Consider the following 18570-nt stretch of genomic DNA (forward strand, 5'->3'; position numbering starts at 1 on the left):
TGTGTATATATATATATATATATATATATATATATATATATAATATGTATATATATATGTGTATATGTATATGTGTGTACCCAAATGTCCCCAAGGGGAGGTTTTGTCTAACCCCTCCATGTCTGCTCTCATGTACATCTAAGCACACAATACTGAAAAACGTAAATGCAAAAGGGAAACTGCTCATGCTGTCGCTTCATTCCTGGGCATGCAAACATAAACGTTTCAAGTCTTTGTGACTGAGAATGCAGCTTCATGAGCAAACTGAATGTTAGTTAGGATTGTTAGTCATATCCAGATATGTGGCTTTAGAGGCTGATACAGCACTATGAGGCTTACTCTTCTCTAGGTACACAAACACACACACACACACACACACACACACACACACACACACACACACAGAGCCATACAGCTTTCTGAATGTCTCTTTGATATATATACACACAAGCCCACACACCTTGACAGAACACTCAGAACACATATAAGCTCTCACTGAACTCTGAATCACTCGACGCTAACACTCACTTTCTTTCTCATACAAATAACTTCCCTCTCTATTCCTAAAGTGTCACGAGAGGCAGAGAGAGTGATATTCTACTACTTCAAAAGAAAAAAAGAAAAAATCCAGTAACCATTATACTTAGAGGCAAAACTGGTTTACATTAGGGGTGTGACAAGACAGTTAACTCACGAGACGAGACATGAGATTGAGTTCACGAGAACGAGACAAGACAAGATTTTTATAGTATTTTTAAGGAATCCTCAATGACGAAATACATGACTAGAAAAATAGTCTGCAGGTGCATTTGAAATGTTTTAATTAATCATCTTGTAATAAATTTCATTTCAGTTCTATTTTCTGAGTATGAATTATCATATGCAGTAAAAGACAACAATACTCGAGCACTGTAAAAGGTTTTGCCACAAACTCAACTGACTGGCTTCTCTCCTGTATGATTTCTCTTCAGACCTTAGAACTGCACATGATTTATGAGCTTCTACAACTTTTGACCTCCTAACTGAACTCCTTTCCAAAATTCATCATAGAAATAAAAACAGTATATTATTAAGTGCAAACAATAAGTGCAACCATAATCAAAGTACTCTCTCAATATTCAAAGTGCAAATAGAGTCCAAATTTTTCTTCAAGCATGATACAGAGCTGAGAGATGGTAACAACTACACAGCCCAGCCTAAGATAGCTTTCATACTGGGAGATATTTGCATGCATCAGGGAGCCGCTTTCAAAATGCAGGGTATTGAAATCGCGTTTGAATGCAGGCTCGCGTTTTACTTTCGCGATTGCGCGTACTCTGTGAATAGGCAGCGGCGGTGCTGAGCGCACATTCTACAAGATAAAACATTTGTCAGACACTTAGGCTCTGTTGTGCAACGAATCCTCCGCCATGGTCTTGTCAGTCATCTCGTCACGTGATCAGTGAACTCTGATTCCTGCTGCACTACAGATGACTCTGCAGCTTGTGTTTGATGAGCTGGATGTGATTCAAGCGACCGTTATCCAACTGAATTAAATGGTTTTTATCTCTATAAAAAGCAAAACAACAGTAGAGACGTAATATAAACGTAGCCGTGGCATATTCTATCCTAATTTCACCCTCACACTCCGTCATGGCAATATATCGAGACAGCTTTTCACCTCAACAAGAAATCTCATCACATTTTAATCTCGTCACACCCCTAGTTTACATATAATATTTATTTTTCCACAGTGGCGAATCATATTTTCTTGTTTTAAGCATTAACCTTTCAAAATGTTCTGATTATCTAATGCTGAATGTGTAATGGTGTCTTGTGTATGTGTTTGATGGGACAGGTCCTCTGTTTGGGCTGACGGGCAGTGACCAGCCCTTCAGTGTCAGCTCAGTGACCTCTGTGCCCAGCGCGTACCCTCTCATGGCCCACCCAGCCTTTGGTTTGCTATCACCGGCAACGGTTCGCCCAGAGTTTGGAGGTCTAGGAGGACTGGGGGTCTCTGCTGCCCTCGCAGCTCACCCACAGCTAGGAGCCTTCTCAGGTATGTGTGCATACAGTGTTTGTGGCCCTTTATTCATGACCGAAGGCCTGATGACACCAAGCCCTATGTAATTAAATGACACAAAAGTATAATCAATTATTATTATCATTTAATATTTATTTCAGTCCTGTCACATTTAGATTATCTACCCTAGTGTGTTATAAAGTAGTTTACTCTCTCTTTTCTCAGAATGGTGGAGAGCAGCAGAAGCACATGGACGGAGTCCTCCAGCTTTCTTCCCGCCTTTTTTGGGTCTGCCACCTATGTTCGCCCCACCCCTTCACAACCACGAAGCCAATCCGTATACATCCAAAACACCCAGCAAGAGCAGTCAGGCCTCCAAAGGTATTAATCTGTCTATATCTGCCTCCTGGAAATGTGTGATATCCCTTGGAGGCAGACTTAATGTTAAACAAAAGTTATGCAGCAGTAATGTAGCCTTCAGGCTGGTGTACTCGCAGTAATCATCGCCTTGAGCAGTCGCCTGCAGTGTTGAATTCATCAGGAGATCTTCTGCAGTTTTAACCTATACTTTTGTCCCTGAAATCAATGCTAAAGGCTATTTGACGTAGTATATATTTTGAGGGAAATTGTGTAACTTGTAGAAACAGATTGCATAGTTTAAAAGCATCTGACTGGTTCATGTAAACTCTCTGGAGCACAGGTGTGAACGGAGCTGTGAATGGTCGTTCGCTGTCTCCGTCTGCGGCTAAAGGAACTGTTTCAGCTTCTGCCTCCCCCTCCCCCGCGCTCCGGCCCCCTGAACACAGCCGGACACTCAACGCCAAAGCCCGCGACCGCAAGGCCAGTCACCATAGCAACAGCACAGGGGCGCTTCAGGAGAAACCCTCACAGAAAACTAAAGAGAAGGTACGACATCATTGCACGCGAGGAGCAGAAATGCAGCGTGTGGTCTAAACACTACATATACATGACCAATTATTTAATTGTTTGTTGAATTCATTAACATTAATGTCTGTGTCGACTAATGCAGAAAGCCCGTAAGAAGCAGGTAGAGGGGTCAGCCGTAAGCGAGAGTGAATCTGGATCATCGCTGGATACTGATAGCGATGGAGTGAGCAGCAGCGATATTGATGATCTTGGAGAGGAAGAAGATGATGATGACGAAGACGAAGATGAGCAGAGTAAAGACAGCGAGGAGTCAGACTCGGAAAAGGAGAGGCAGAAAAAAAAGAAAATGAAAGTAAGATGCTGCTCATATTAGCTTATTACTGTTTTCCAGGATGGTAACCAGAAGGTTGTGGGTTTGAATCCTAGCATTGCACCATTGTGCCATTGAGTGGTGGAACTATGACGTCACTTTGTAGGCCATTCGGCAGTTAGCATCGCGCTGGTTCCCTCGACAAAAACCCAATAGGATTTTCCCATAGGCTTCTGTGTTCTGTGATCAACAAAAGTTTGATACTTGCACATTTTGTCCATCGAGAAATTTTCACAGATGAACGCAACTTTTATGAATTTTAAAGCCTAAATGCAGTCACCAGAAGCAAAAAGTTAAAGGTAGCGAACTACACCACGGTTGCACGATTTCAACGTCACCAAGCTTCCGACAACTCTTTCAGTCTTTATCTAAAGACATTTTCCCTGAAAGTTTGAATTAGAATAGTTTGTAAGAGCGCAGTTATAAGCATAACAAGGCTGTAAAAGCGGACTGAGCTTACCTGTTGGGCGTAATGACGTTTAATGTCGCCAAAAACTATAGATATAGAAAGACGGCTCACTACTATTAGTTATGAATGTCCCGCTTTCTAAGTAAAAGAGCCAATCGCTGATTGATAAAGTCATTGCTTCACTGCAGCTGCCATTACAGGCTCCATTTCCCATAAAAACCTGAGACTCGCGCATAGGACTGCTCATGCGCATTGGCTCGTCTAGCCTGAACGCTATTTGAGCATAAGAAACGACATTTATGAGACAGTTCATGTCAGATTTTGTTGCTGATTTGAAATATGTTATTTAATTGTGAGTTCGCCAAGCAGTTTTTTGAGATTTCAGGATTCCCCTATTCGATTAGATAGGACTTGGTCTTGGATGCCCGAAATAGCTGCCCGGAGGCATTGCAAATATGGCTGCGGAGTGAACAGACTTTCCTTGAAAGGGATTTTGATTTCAATGACAGCCTCTGTAGTCATATTTAGCCACTTTTGTAGCAACCGCCTTTTTCAAGACATGTAACAGCTTAAAAAAATCATGGGTAGGTTAATACTGATGTATTTTATGTCGTAGAATAAAACGTGAAAGTATCTTGAGCTTGTGTTAACCACGGACCTTATTTCAGCCATTTAACCAAAATCCCATTAAAAAAACCCATTCACTTTGGGACGATGGAACCGGAAGTGCTAAAATGCTGACTCGCTTCTGGGTTTTGGCCTACAAAAATGTTTCATAGTTCCACCACTCCATTGAGTAAAGCACTTAACCTCAGATTGCTCCAGTGCACTGGAAGTCACTTTGGATAAAAGTATCTGCTAAATGACATAACAAAGGCCATTTACATATGTCTTAAAGGTGGAGTAACAAAAACAACCAGTTTAATGCTGAGGGTCAATGAGAGTGAAAAACAATCATGTAAAAACACATTATGACTGTTTTTGGTGTAAAAACCTTAATCAACAAGTGGACTTCTCCCTGTCTTGTTTACCCAGATTGTGACGTCAAACTCTGGGCTCAGTAAGAAGGAAAAGACCAGGCTGCTGGAGGCCCAGGACTTCCATGGAGGCCTGCCGGGCAGTGCACCTTTAGAGCCCTCTCCTACAGTGCACCTGCACCGCTCTCCACCTCCGCCAGCCCTGTCTCAGTCCCCTCTGCTGTCTCTATCGGGCAGCAGAGCCAGGGAAAGGCCCCTCCACACCAGCGTCATCCAGTCCACAGGCCTGGCTGCTGCCGCAAAGCCGCTAGCGTTAATCGCACAGTCACGTCGAGATGTTTCTCCTAAACATTCTCCACAGCATCTTAACTCCTCTCCAAAAAAACCCTCAGCCTCTACCAAGCCCATCACTTCCTCACCTCAGCCCCTCCCACTCTCGTTATGCTCCTCCCCCAAGCCACTATCAGTCCCCTCCCCTCCGAAACCCCTCCCCCTGTCCTCTTCCCCCAAACCGCCTCCTCTCACCCCTTCCCTCAAGGCGCAATCTCAAGCTTCCTCCCACAAGTCCCAATCTCCAGCACTGGATGCTCTGACCAGCAGGAAGCTTCTGGAAAGTTCTCTGGCACAAGTCACTGCTGACTACAGGCTGAAACAGGTGAGTAGACGGTCTGCCACGGTCTGGCAGGAGCAATGTGAAAATGTTCATCCTTCAAGTCCACACATTAATCTCACTTTTCCCTCAAGGCCGGTGTCCACATTTTCATTTTCCAGAAAAGCAAACCAGCTAAAGCAAATTCTCCACAGTTTCTGTCCGTATCTTTTAAGCCAATTTAGGATTATCGCTTTTAGGGTGCTGTTGGTATTCAGGACGTGTCTCTCCTTATTGACCAGCCTATTTGAAAAGGTCAGAGTAACGGAGAGGGAGAATGTGAGTGGGCGAGAGAATTATTTGTGTGTGTGTGTGTGTGTGTGTGTGTGTGTGAATGTGCTGAAGACAGAAACGCAGAGAGAAGGACAGAAAGGACAGCTCCATTCTCTTATCAGTAGGACTGGCTTCCCTACTGTGTGGCTTTAGTTGGTAAATGAAAGTGACAATGTGCATCGCTTTATTAGAATTACTGAAGCAAAACCAACAGGCAATTAACTCCATGACTTCTTAAGGGTCCAGATTTCAGTAAATGAGTGTAATAAATGTGCCTTTTCCTCACCTCGCCTTTTGTTGCCTTGAAATTGCTGTTGAAGAGGTTAATATAGTTTTTTCTTCTTCTTGTAATTAACCAGAGTGATTTTATTATTATGTTACGGTGGGGAACAGTTTCATAATATTTAGATTTTATTAGTGGTGCTTACTAAGGCAAGCAACAGTGTTACTCTTGCTTATACTTGCGGTTGCCGTATGAATGATTCCTGAAAACATGTGGCTTGTTAAGGTGCTATTACTTTTTAATAAAAGTAAATAAAGTTTAATAAAATTACCCAGTAAATAAACCCAATTCATATCTAAGGACTGGGACCCCATAAACCCCGCCTCTATCTTACAATTGGCTGCAAGCTCACATTCATATCAGCTTCCATCCAATCAGCAACCAGTGGATGGAATCAAGTCCCCACCCTTCATTTTTTTTCTTTTCAGTAATCTGTTTTACTCAGATAAACATTGCAATATGGAAGAAAATATCTGTCGTTACTTCTGGTAAACAATTAATATGATTAATTATTATTAATATGATTAACTCACCCTCATGTCGTTCCACACCCATAAGATCTGTGTTTATCTTCGGAACACATATTAAGATATTTTTGATAAAATCTGATGGCTCAGTGAGGCCTGCATTGACAGCAAGATCATTAACACTTTCAAACGCCCAGAAAGCTACTAAAGACGTATTTAAAACAGTTCATGTGACTACAGTGGTTCAACCTTAATGTTATGAAGTGATGAGAATACTTTACTTTTTGAGAAAAACAAAATAATGACTTTTTATTGAACAATATCTAGTGATGGACGATTTCAAAACACTGCTTCATGAAGCTTCGAAGCTTTACGAATCTTTTGTTTCGAATCAGTGGTTCGGAGCGTGTATCAAACTGCCAAAGTCACGCCCCCCAGTGGTGAACCATTGAAATTTCGTAACACTTATGATGTAAGGAAGCCTTGTTTACTGAAATCACGTGACTTTGGCACTCCGAACCACTGATTCGAAACAAAAGATTCGTAAAGCACTGAAGCAGTGTTTTGAAATCGTCCATCACTAGATATTGTTGAATAAAGTCATTATTTTGTTTTTTTGGCACTCAAAAAGTATTCTTGTCGCTTCATAACATTAAGGTTGAACCACTGTAGTCACATGAGCTGTTTTAAATATGTCTTTAGTAGCTTTCTGGGCATCTGAAAGTGTAAATTAAGTTGCTGGTAATGCAGGCCTCACTGATTTATCAAAAATATCTTAATTTGTGTTCAGAAGATGAACAAAGGTCTTACGGGTGTGGAATGACATGAGGGTGAGTAATTAATGACAAAATTTTCATTTTTGGGTGAACTAACCCTTTAACTTAAGAAGTTTATTGAACTCAGGCAACTCCCTAGCAACCTCAGAAACACTCTCGCAAGTGCCAATTTTCTTATTATTTCAAAACAAACATGTTCATGAGTCAGGAAACTATAATGGTGCTGTGAAGATTTCAAAGCATTGAGCTCAGCGGTTGAAGGCAGGCAGAGTTTGAGCATTCCTTCTCTCTTAATGAATGTTGTGGAGCTGATAGAGTCATGGCCACGCTGTTGTTCTCTGTTTCAGTGAGTCAGAGCAGCATTATGCTCACTCACACTCTTCTTCCACCAGCACTTAAGCCACATGACAACCAGCGCAATTACCACATCTCCACCTCTCCCTCTCTGCTGTTTTTCCCCTCTCTCACTCTCACTCTCTTTGTTTATCAGTCAATTTGTTGTTTGTTCCTCCTCTCATCTCTGCTCTCAGTATACATATCTCACTTTCTCTGAAGATGTGCTCTGTTCAAGGAAATTCTGTTTTGTTCCATTTTTCGAAAAACAGTATTGCCCCACAGCAGAACATGCTGTAATATTGAATTTGAGAAATAGATAGATATGAATAATATAAATGGATATATGAGGAGTTTTATACACCATTTTAATGCAGATGTACGCAAAAATCAGTTTCCCATACAGGAATGATTTATACATTTTTATATATATGGTAACACTTTATTTTAGGGTCTTTTAACTAGTTGCTTATTAGCATGCATATTACTAGAATATTGGCTGTTTATTAGTACATATAAAGCACATATTAATGCCTTATTCTGCATGACCTTATTCTACATTCTTAATCCTACCCAATACCTAAACTTAACAACTACCTTACTGACTATTAATAAGAAGTAAATTAGGAGTTTATTGCGGGAAAAGTCGTAGTTAATAGTGAATATGTGTTCCCTATTCTAAAGTGTTACCATATATATATATATATATATATATATATATATATATATATATATATATGACTTAAAGGGATAGTTCACCCAAAAATGAAAATTTGCTGGTAATTTACCTCAGGCCATCCAAGACGTAGGTGATTTTTCTTTTCTTTTTTCTTCAGTAGAACAGTAAAGAAGATTTTTAGCTGAAACCATGGTCCTTGGTGACTCATATAAAGGAAGTCAATGGGTGCCGTCACTTTGAGATTAAAATAAACATATGCATACAAAACAAAATTAATACCCGCGGCTCCTGATGATACATTGAGGTCTTAAGAAGCGAAACGATCGGTCTATGCAAAAAAACGTAACATTATTTACAACATTTTTACCTGTAATTCACAGCCTTAGCCAACACTCCTGAGCGAATTCACGACAGTCTGCAGCGCAAGCTTCCTGTCGCATAATGACGTACGAGTTCAAACGTTGGGAATCTGTGAAAAGTCAGTCTTCCCGATTGAGATCACACACATATAGGTTGCGGCATCCAGGGTAAGCACAAGTAAGCACCACTTTGAACAATACAACACGCCAGTCTTCCCTCTCTGTTGTAAACAAACACCGCGTCAGCTCACGTGAGTTTGATACGTCATTATGCGACAGGAAGCTCGCACTCCAGACTTTCGTGAATTTGCCTAAGACCGTTTGCCAAGGCTGTGGATTAGAGGTAAAAATGTTGTAAATAATGTTTAGTTTCTTTCATACACCGATCATTTCGCTTCTTAAGACCTCAATGTATCGTCAGGAGCGTAAAAATCTTCTTTACTGTTCTACTGAAGAAAAAAAGTCACCTATATCTTGGATGGCCTGAGGGTGAGTAAATTAACAGCAAATTTTCATCACTCTGTGTCGTTAATCATTATAGCTGTGGTGTGGACTTCACTATTCTCATAGAATTAGAATGATTATTAAAACGTTACTGTTGTCGTTATTGTTATAGCTAACATCCTTGGTGTATATGTGTGTATATTTATTATAAATAAGTATAGTATATTATTATAGCTAAGAACAACTTCATCTATTGTCCAGTGAAAATTTTGCGCTTGAAACTTTTCTGTTCATATAGCTTTGAAACTTGTGTACATTTTTTTTTTTTTTAGTGTATGAGACTGAATGTGATACAGACTTGCTTTTCTTACTTTATATCATCATTCTCTTTGTTTTTCCTTCTGCAGTCTTTCCTGTCCCAGGACCAGACGTTTCCTCTCCAGTTAAAGAAACAGCAGGACCCATATAAGATAAACAAGCGGGCAGGGGTGCCCACATCCTCTTCCTCGTCTTCATCATCCTCCTCCTCTGTGCTCCCTCTTAAGCTCAGCTCCGAGGCGTCAGGTAGGACCAAGCCCCCTGCAGCGCAAGGCGTGTCCTCCTCCAGTCTGCCTTTCTCTCATGGCCTGCTGGGTCTGGGCCAGCCCAACGGAGTCATCCAGAGCACCCAAGATGTGCCGTTGGCACTTACCACCAAACCCCGCTCAGACGTACCCGTCAACCTCAGCACAGGAGGCCGTAAGAGCCCCGCTTCTGCGTCTCCCACTCCTAACCGCACCCGTGAGCCACGGAAGAGCAAGACTCCCAAAGCATTAGAGGCCTGGAGGGGTCTATCCCAGAACCACCTGGTGCAGTCTCTGGTGGACCTGTTTCAACACAGCGGAGCTGAGCAGGAGCTGCCCAGCAGTAAAGACTCAGATGACTCTGCTGAAGATGAAGACGACGAGGATGATGATGTGGAGGATGAAGAGGATGATGATGAAGAGGATTCAGATGACAGTCTTTCAGGTGAGAGTGGTTTTGTGAGTTCATTAAAGAAGTGGTTCTCCCAGAAATTAACATTCTTTCATTATTTACTCACTCCAAACCCATAGAGTATCAAGTATCATGGAAGTAGTTCACTGAAAATGATTTTTTAAATGATTAGTGGAGAATGTTTTACACGGAAATACCATTTCAATCTTTCTTTTAATTTAATGTGTTACTTGCTGTTTCCTTTTAATTATTTGTGAAATTTACTAGCAATTTATGAGTGAAATTTGTAGATCCTACACCAAATTATTTATAGTTCAATCACTATCAACTCAAGTAGGGGTGTAACGGTTCACAGAAGTCACGGTTCGGTACGCACTTTGGTTTTGAAGTCCTGGTTCAGTATGTTTTTGGTACAATTGGAAAAATGGTCAAAATGGTTTGTTCCTTTAACGGTCAAAATGGTAAGAGTCCAATTCTCACTATTAACTCCTAATTACTGCTTATTAATGGTTAGTAAGGTAGTTGTTAAGTTTAGGTATTGGGTAGGATTATCAGATGTAGAATATGGTTCTGCAGAATAAGGCATTAATATGTGCTTTATAAGTACTAATAAACAGCCAATATTCTAGTAATATGCATGCCAATAAGCAACTAGTTAGTAGTGAGAATTTGACCCTAAACTAAAGTGTTGTAAAGGAACAAATCCACAATGCTAGGTTTCTTTTATTTTATTTTGAACAGACAGCAGTGCAAATCACAGTTCAACCTAGCGACATTTAGTCCCCTAGTTAGTACAGTACAGCCTCCTATAGTGTAGTAAGCACTAAGCAGTAAACAGAATGCACTCTTGCATAGGTCATTTTTTTTTTGCAGGGCTGATAAAAAAACAAAAGATATTTGGTCACAATCAGCTACAAAACTGAAAAGCATGTTGTGTTGTAAAAGTACAATATAAACAGAGTAATGAAAAATAAAACTTGTGCATTAGGAGTGTTACAATTTGCTGCACAAACTAAATTTAAACGTGCAACGCAAGCAATGACGTACATCCGAGTCCACGAGACAGAGGGAAGTTAGCGAGTGAAGGGCATAAAAATTTGGAGTGGAACGCGGCCCATGAGTGCAGAAAGACGCATTTGATGTCTAGTGGACTTTGTTTTCAAGCGCTCAAGTCATCACCCGTGACTGACTGTATTCATTGTCTGATTGCATGCACTGAACCGTGACGACGAAAACATGCACCGTTACACCCCTACTATCAAGTCAGGGAAGTTTACTTTACTTTCGCTAAAATCCTGATCCAATGAAATATGCCTTACATTACATAATTCTGAGTATAATTGCTATATTGCCTTTAATTTGGCTCATTGTCAGAGTGACACAAGACATGTAATGATCAATTCCATAAACACCGTCTCATGTCCTCTCTTCTCGCCTTCTATTTCTCAGAGTCAGACAGTAATTCAGATAGCGAGATGAACGGTTCAGAGGGTGGTAAAAAGAAGCGCAAGGATGGAGGCATGGAGATGGACACAGATGGAGAGAAGACTCCTCAGAAACTCAGCAAGGGGTTTTCCCATCTTAACTCCTCCACCAATCACAGCCTGTCTGACTGTCTGCCACTAAACCTCCAGGTCATTAAGCCCTCCAGTGTGGCCACGCCCACCATTGTGAGCAGCTCCGGTGCCTTGACCTATCACAGCTCTCCCTCCTCGTCGTACTCTGTTGGCACCTCTCCAGGTAACCACAGGCAACGTCATTACTAAACTAGACTAAAACTGGATATGCTTGACACCGTCTTTCAGATCTCTGTCAGTATCAAAAATGTGCACGGAGTATGTGTTGTGTGTTTGTGCATGTCCTTTTGTTTGTGTATTTGTCTGTGTGCGGCTGTCACACTCAGATGACGGGGTGTCTATTTTTAGAAAGATAAATGATGGCGTCTGGCATCACTCGGCTCCCTTTGCTCCCGTCTATTTGGGTGTGTGTCCTTGGACCTAGCCATTGTATCTGGCCTGTATTCTAGGAACAAAACAAAACAGAATTAATTTTAAACTGTTTCCATTAATTGTGTTTTCCTCTTGTGTTTGGTTTATACAGGGTCAGGTTTAAGGTTAGGTAAATGTAGCTGGTAACAAGAGCTCTTTGTGTGGTGTCTGGGTTAACCCCGGTACCCGTGTTTGCCTTAACCTGTTAGCTGAAGCACATCAACCAACTCTGTTTGGCTGGCTTAATCTGTTTTTTCTTTTTTTCTTTCGGAAACTAACAGAGACATTTGTTAAACAAAACACTCTCAAATCCAGCAAACATGGCACAGAAGTGCATCTGCTCTTGGATGCCGTTCAGCATCCCTCACCGCGATGGAATGAAACGCTTTTTCTAATGAAGCCGAATTGTGTCCGTTGAAAAGCGCGCGGAATCTGTAATAAGCTGAGAAGAGTTACTGTGATGATTTGTTTTTGGAGCATTATTTGAGCGGCTGAGAGATTCACTTAACGCCCAATATGTTTACTGACTTCCCTTCTCTGAAGGAGAGATTTGAGCGATATGATTTTGTTAGTTTCTTCCTGTGGTTTTTGTTGGTGTCACTATTGCTATTACTCATATTTTTTAACAACATCTTATTCCTAAGCATTATACTTGAGTGTGTAGCTCATCTTGCATCATTCGTGCTACGGACATAAATCATACCCTTAAATCATGCAGCTTATTTAGGAGAGCTATTACTTTTACTATTATCTGATCAGATGTTTTCCTGCCTAAAAGAAATTAGGCTAAAATACCCAATCGATTTAGCCTACAGGAGGTCAAATCTAAGAACCTAAATTTACCATACTTGAGATTTGAGAGTGGGTTCTTTTGTTGAGATTTTTAAAAAAGTTTTTCTGCTTACCAAGGCTACATTTATTTGATCAAAAATATAGTAAAAACAGCAATATTGTGAAATATTATTACAATTTAAAACAATTTAATTTATAACTGTTTTCTATTTTAATATATTTTACAATGTAATTTATTCCTGTGATGCAAAGCTGAATTTTCAGCATCATTAATCCAGTCTTCAGTGTCACATGATCCTTCAGAAATCATTCTAATATGATGATTTGCTGCTCAAGAAACATTTCTGATTATTAATGATGAAAACAGTTGCTTAATATTTTTGTGGAAAATCATCTGACCCAAACTTTTGAATGGTAGTGTATTTAATATCAACCAATATTGTATATTTAGTTGCTCATGCTCATTTGTCCTATTTTTACATTTGATTTTTTTAACTTTATTTTTATTTAAAGTTAATAATTTAATAACAGTGTTACATTTAATCTTTAGCAAATCTCAAGATGAATATCCATTTCTCATACTGTATATTAAAATGTTATGATGCCTAGATTTACATTTATCTTAGTTTGTGTTTTATTTTTAATTTATTTGAATTAACTTCTGTCCATTTTTTTGTTTATCTGCCATGACATGAAAACAGTTTGCCTTATCACTATTGGCCAGAATTTTAATATTGGCGGACCCCCTAGTGAAAACCATTCAGGACGCCTTAGCAATCGCCTTGCAATCCCCTGGCCTTGTGGAGGCTGGTTTTATGCATGCATCAAAAGAAGAACAAATAAAAATCTAGGTTTTATTTGATGTTGTTTGCTCATTATGTGAATTGTAATTTGTAAGAGATGATGAGACGGTTTGCTTAAGATGTGTGTGTGTGTGTGTGTGTGTGTGTGTCTGTCTGGCTGTTGTCTTGTCTCAGGCTCTGCGAAGAGAAAGCGGGTGATGAATGAAGATGATTTACGGATTCCGCTGGAAATGGGGTACGTTTAAATATGACACACGCTGGTGGCAGCATGACTCAACACCTGTTAACTGCAGATCTGCATTCTGTGCTTCTACAGCAACAGAGCACACAGTCTCATATAAACATCACATTAAAACTGCAGATGAGTAAACACTCTCTTCAAATCAGAGTCCTTTTCTCTAATATTACAAACACATTCAAACAAGCACTGTGGCGGCACCATTGCACAATTATGGTATAAAACCATGGATTTTTACTATAATATTCACATTCATATTTATATTTATTATTTGTGTTATATCAAGGTACATGTGAATGCAACAGAAATAAGTTATATTAAATAAATTCTAGTATAAGAAATAGTTTTTTTAGTATTTTAAAAGTTATTTTTAGTAGATGTCGATTAGATAATAAAAAGATTTACCCATGATTGAAAGGTGAAGAACCACCATCATGCCTTCCTTGTCAAACCAACTGACTGTTAGGGGTTAACATATATTCTGGACTGCACAGTTTTAATGTAAATAGACGGTTTTACTCGGAGATAAGTTTAACTGGATATATTTTAGAATTTTTGTCTTGTATTAATCTTAAAGGGATAGTTCACCCAAAAATGAAAATTCTGTCATCATTTACTCACCCTCAAGTTCCAAACTTGTATGAATTTCTTTGTTCTGAAGATATTTTGAAGAATATTTGTAACCAAACAGTTGTGGGGCACCATTGACTTCTGTAGTATTTTTTTTTTTTCCATACTATGAAAGTCAGTGGTGCCCCACAATGGTTTGGTTACCCATATTCTTAAAAATATATTCCTTTGTGTTCAGCAGAACACAGAAATTTATACAGGTTTAAACAACTTCAGGGTGAGTAAACGATAAATTTTTGGGTGAACTATCCCTTTAAATGTCCTAGAAAGTTTTTTGTTGTTGTTGTTGTTGTTGTTGTTGTTGTTGTTAAATGTATGATTTTTGTTATTCATTTTGTTCTCGCTATGAAGATAGCCTTGCTGCTGACCTGCCATTAATAAATAAATTAATGAAAGTACATGTCCAAAAATCCATGGTATTACAAAATTAGCTTAAAGAATAAAATAGCATAAAAATGAGCCGTTTTCAATGATAAACACAAGTGTATTACACCCTTTTTCTTCAATGTGTATGTTATTGTTCTAGCTGGCAAAGAGAGACCAGGATGAAAACAGTGGGCGGTCGGCTGCAGGGAGACGTTGCGTATTACGCCCCGTGCGGCAAGCGACTGCGACAGTACCCAGATGTCGTAAAGGTAAGCAGTCTTCTCTGTTGCCTCTCGCTTAGACCCCCCAAACGCTCAGAAAGCCTCACTCCCCACACGTTAAATCCCTTTCCTCTCCCAGTGCACCATTAGCAGGTACTGGTGTAAGATCCAGCAGTTTTCTTGGATAATCTGGTCACTTTAGCTAGCTATGCACTGTTATGGCAAGTGTGCTAGGCTGCTTTCAGTTTGGTACCATTATAGTGCTAATGGCTCTCTGGATGTCCTGTCTGACAAAATCACTATTATTCTCTCTTCTGTAGTATCTGTCCAGATACGGAATAACTGACATCACACGTGATAATTTTAGCTTCAGTGCAAAAATAAGGGTTGGTGACTTCTATGAAGCCAGAGAAGGACCCCAGGTGAATGCCTTTCATCTCCTCTTTTTCTTTTTTCTTTTTTTGTTCTTTATGTTCTTTTTTTCTCTCTGTCTCTCTGGCTCGTATTCTTTCGCTCTCCCTGTATCTCTCTTTCATCTTGAACAGGGCAGGGAATTTGATTGAACCCCGATAGCCTGAATTTCCCCTTTTAAACTGTAGGGAGTCTGTGCAATAATCAGCGCTCGTTGTTTCCACAGGGTGTTACTTCATGTTTTGTCTGTCATGTGTGTTGAAAGAGATTCTTTAGATTAAAGATACAGAGGAGCTTAAGTTGGGACAGTTTATTGATTAAAATTTAAATGAAACTGACTCTCTTGTTTTTTGAATTTACTTCATTTCATGCTTTTAATTCATTTGCTAAAAACGGACCTGCAATGATAGTATCATTTCAGAATATTACCAATTAATTATTATAGTGTTTAGTGATATTATTTAGTGATGTGGCACTAAATTAGGAAACTTTCTGTGTTTCTACCATCGTCTTCATAAGTCTGACCCTCCTCTGTCCCCTGCTTCCCCGCAGGGTCTGCAGTGGGCTCTTCTGAAAGAGGAAGAGGTCATCCCTCGTATCTTGGCCATGGAGGGCCGGCGAGGCCGTCCGCCCAACACTGAGCGGCAGCCGAGGGGCGGCAGTGAGGTTTCAGGCAGCCGGCGTCGAAAGGGACGCCCCCCGAATCTAGGAGAGAGCGAATTCCCAAGTCCCTCTGAGGCCAAACTATTGCGCAAGCTCGAGGCTCAGGGTAAAGTGCTTTTGTTTGACTTATACAGCTCATTCATACACTGTAAATTCGAATAAGTTGGCAAAACTCAAAACATTTTAGGTACAAGTTAGGAAATTCAAAGTTTAAGTAAGCAGAACTGGCAGATTTCAGTTTTGTACTCATACATTTTAATTGTTCTTAACTTGACATTTTTGAGTAAGTTAATTTCATACATTTAACTTGTAATCTAAGCTTAAATATTTTTAGAAGAGGAAATTTAGGAAAAACTACTAAATCTCCCACTTAACATTAATCTTGCACAAAAAAACAAAAACAAACATTATATAGCACTTAATTTTAGCATTTACTCTCCTTTTCGAGTGTCACGGCAACGCATGCTGGGAAATAGAAATCTCAGCCCAGTTTCAGGTAAATTTAAGTTTGTCTAAATTAAAAGAAACAAATCCATAAAACTCAAAACAGTGAAACAATTCAGATTACTTAAAATGTGTCAGTTTCTTGAACTCAAAAGAAAAAGAAAGTTCTAAATACTCATAAAAGTTAATTTGATTGAACTAATTTGTTTAATTTGAGTTTGCCCTACTGAAACCAATTAATTATTTTGAGCGTTAGAGTTTACAATGAATAAAATTCATATATTGATATTAATGTAAGGGATTTGTCTTGTTTTCATCATAGAAATCGCCCGACAGGCGGCTCAGATGAAGCTCATGAGGAAACTAGAGAAACAGGCACTCGCACGGGCGGCCAAGGAGGCCCGCAAACAGCAAGGTACTCCACGCTAATGAATACCACTCTATTGCTCACAAAGATGTTTAAACATCTCGCTGAAACCTCAATCTGTATCTCTTGTTCAGCCATCATGGCTGCAGAAGAGAGGAGGAAGCAAAAGGAACAGCTGAAGATTCTCAAACAGCAGGTGAGTTTTTAGAAGGAAACCTTTGGTTTTCTGTCAGTCTTAGGGTCATGTCACATGAGATTATAACCGTTCATTTCGAACGGAAACTGATGGTGCTTCTACGTCTGCAGCTTGGCTGCCAGTCGACTTTTTTAAATGCACAGCAGCACTTTCAATTAACAGACTTCCTCCTCCTCTCCTACCAGGAAAAGATAAAGCGTATTCAGCAAATCCGTATGGAGAAGGAACTCCGCGCACAGCAGATTCTCGAGGTACGGAGTGACTGCGGAAAAAAATAAAAAATTAACAGAGTTGAAATAGGCTTAACATTCTTAAAATACACACCACCCCCTTCAGTTTCTGTTTAACATGGAACCCGGACCACAGAAGAATCACTCACCAGCATTTTGGGGCTGTGAATTCTGCATAATTTTCGTCAGGACTAATGCTAAATTGGTTTTGGTGGACAGTTTTTGAATATTAAATTTGCTGCCTCCTGTGTTTCAAACCAGAGGTAAATTAGACATAAAAGATTTTTTTCCATCAGACAATGGCAGTTCTTGCATAAGTAGCAGGAGGAAGACACTGTTTACTTTACTCACCCAATTATAGAGGCTTCAAAAGTGTTTTAGCTGGGCAAAATCAAATTGGAGCTGACACGCTTGGCAAGCCATTCTGAACAGGATTTCTTGCTGTTTGTAATTACGTATTTAAATTTTCAGCTAATTCGCCTTTGCTTTCTTTTTATATTGCCGTTGTCAGAGCCCGAGGAATATTGAATAGTTCTGAAGATCTGAGGGTTGATTCTGACACAGACTTGAGGAGAAAATATTCTCAATCACTGACGCAGTGATCTGTAGCTAGAGTAAGCGCAACAATGGCAAGACTGAAGGGCTTTCCCGTGTGTGTGTGTGTGTGTGTGTGTGTGTGAATGTTTGGATGCAAGCTCTCGCTTTTCCTCTCGCAGACATATCAATCAAAGTGTTAGTATAAGTTATAAATAAAACAGATGTTGGCTTAGCATGTTTAATTTAGGTTTATACTCAGCACGGCAGCACTGGTCTGACCCAGACCTGTTTTGCATTGGCAGGCAAAGCGGAAAAAGAGAGAGGAGGCTGCCAATGCCAAAATGTTGGAGGCGGAAAAGCGAATAAAGGTCAGTTTGTGAGTGAGAAGAGATGCTATACACCTACTCTGCGCACTATGAATCATCGACGTGGAAACCCCCACCCCCCCACCCCAGGAAACTTCCCTCGTTCTCACCTACCCCGGCAAACCATTAACATTCCTCGGCCACAACAAAGGAGCAGAGCCTCTGTTTGACTGATGCCTGCCGGCCTGTGGGGGGAAATTAGCTTGACATCTGGATTTTTGCTGCTGTTGTTTAAAATGAAAAATGCACAGTGCATCTTTTCATGTCTTGTACACATGGGGCCCTCACTGGAATACACAACCTGCTCTAAATAGCCTCCCTTATTTAAATGAAGTTTTGTGTTGTTTTATGACTTTTAGTCCACGTCTGTTAACTTTGCAGCCATCTTGTGTGATATACACACATAAAATTATTTACATCATATAATACTTTGAT

General features: G+C 39.9%; 1 protein-coding gene across 22 annotated transcripts in view; it reads left to right on the forward strand.

The window, feature by feature from the left end:
- baz2ba (bromodomain adjacent to zinc finger domain, 2Ba) overlaps window positions 1–18570 on the forward strand; it is a 101296-nt gene that overhangs the window by 61935 nt on the left and 20791 nt on the right. For 10 of the 22 annotated variants that reach the window (XM_051897650.1, XM_051897628.1, XM_051897640.1 and 7 more), the window contains 15 exons: window positions 1838–2038; window positions 2228–2383; window positions 2703–2908; window positions 3033–3242; window positions 4705–5301; window positions 9317–9917; window positions 11334–11624; window positions 13642–13702; window positions 14862–14970; window positions 15243–15344; window positions 15886–16102; window positions 16763–16855; window positions 16942–17003; window positions 17189–17254; window positions 18073–18138. In XM_051897650.1, coding sequence (XP_051753610.1) covers window positions 1838–2038; window positions 2228–2383; window positions 2703–2908; window positions 3033–3242; window positions 4705–5301; window positions 9317–9917; window positions 11334–11624; window positions 13642–13702; window positions 14862–14970; window positions 15243–15344; window positions 15886–16102; window positions 16763–16855; window positions 16942–17003; window positions 17189–17254; window positions 18073–18138 — 3038 coding nt within the window. The remainder of the gene's footprint in view (window positions 1–1837; window positions 2039–2227; window positions 2384–2702; window positions 2909–3032; window positions 3243–4704; window positions 5302–9316; window positions 9918–11333; window positions 11625–13641; window positions 13703–14861; window positions 14971–15242; window positions 15345–15885; window positions 16103–16762; window positions 16856–16941; window positions 17004–17188; window positions 17255–18072; window positions 18139–18570) is intronic. The other 12 variants (XM_051897633.1, XM_051897643.1, XM_051897635.1 and 9 more) reach the window with 3 other exon arrangements.

This window comes from Ctenopharyngodon idella, chromosome 6 (genome assembly GCF_019924925.1).
Source record: "Ctenopharyngodon idella isolate HZGC_01 chromosome 6, HZGC01, whole genome shotgun sequence".
Classification (NCBI taxonomy): Eukaryota; Metazoa; Chordata; class Actinopteri; order Cypriniformes; family Xenocyprididae; genus Ctenopharyngodon; species Ctenopharyngodon idella.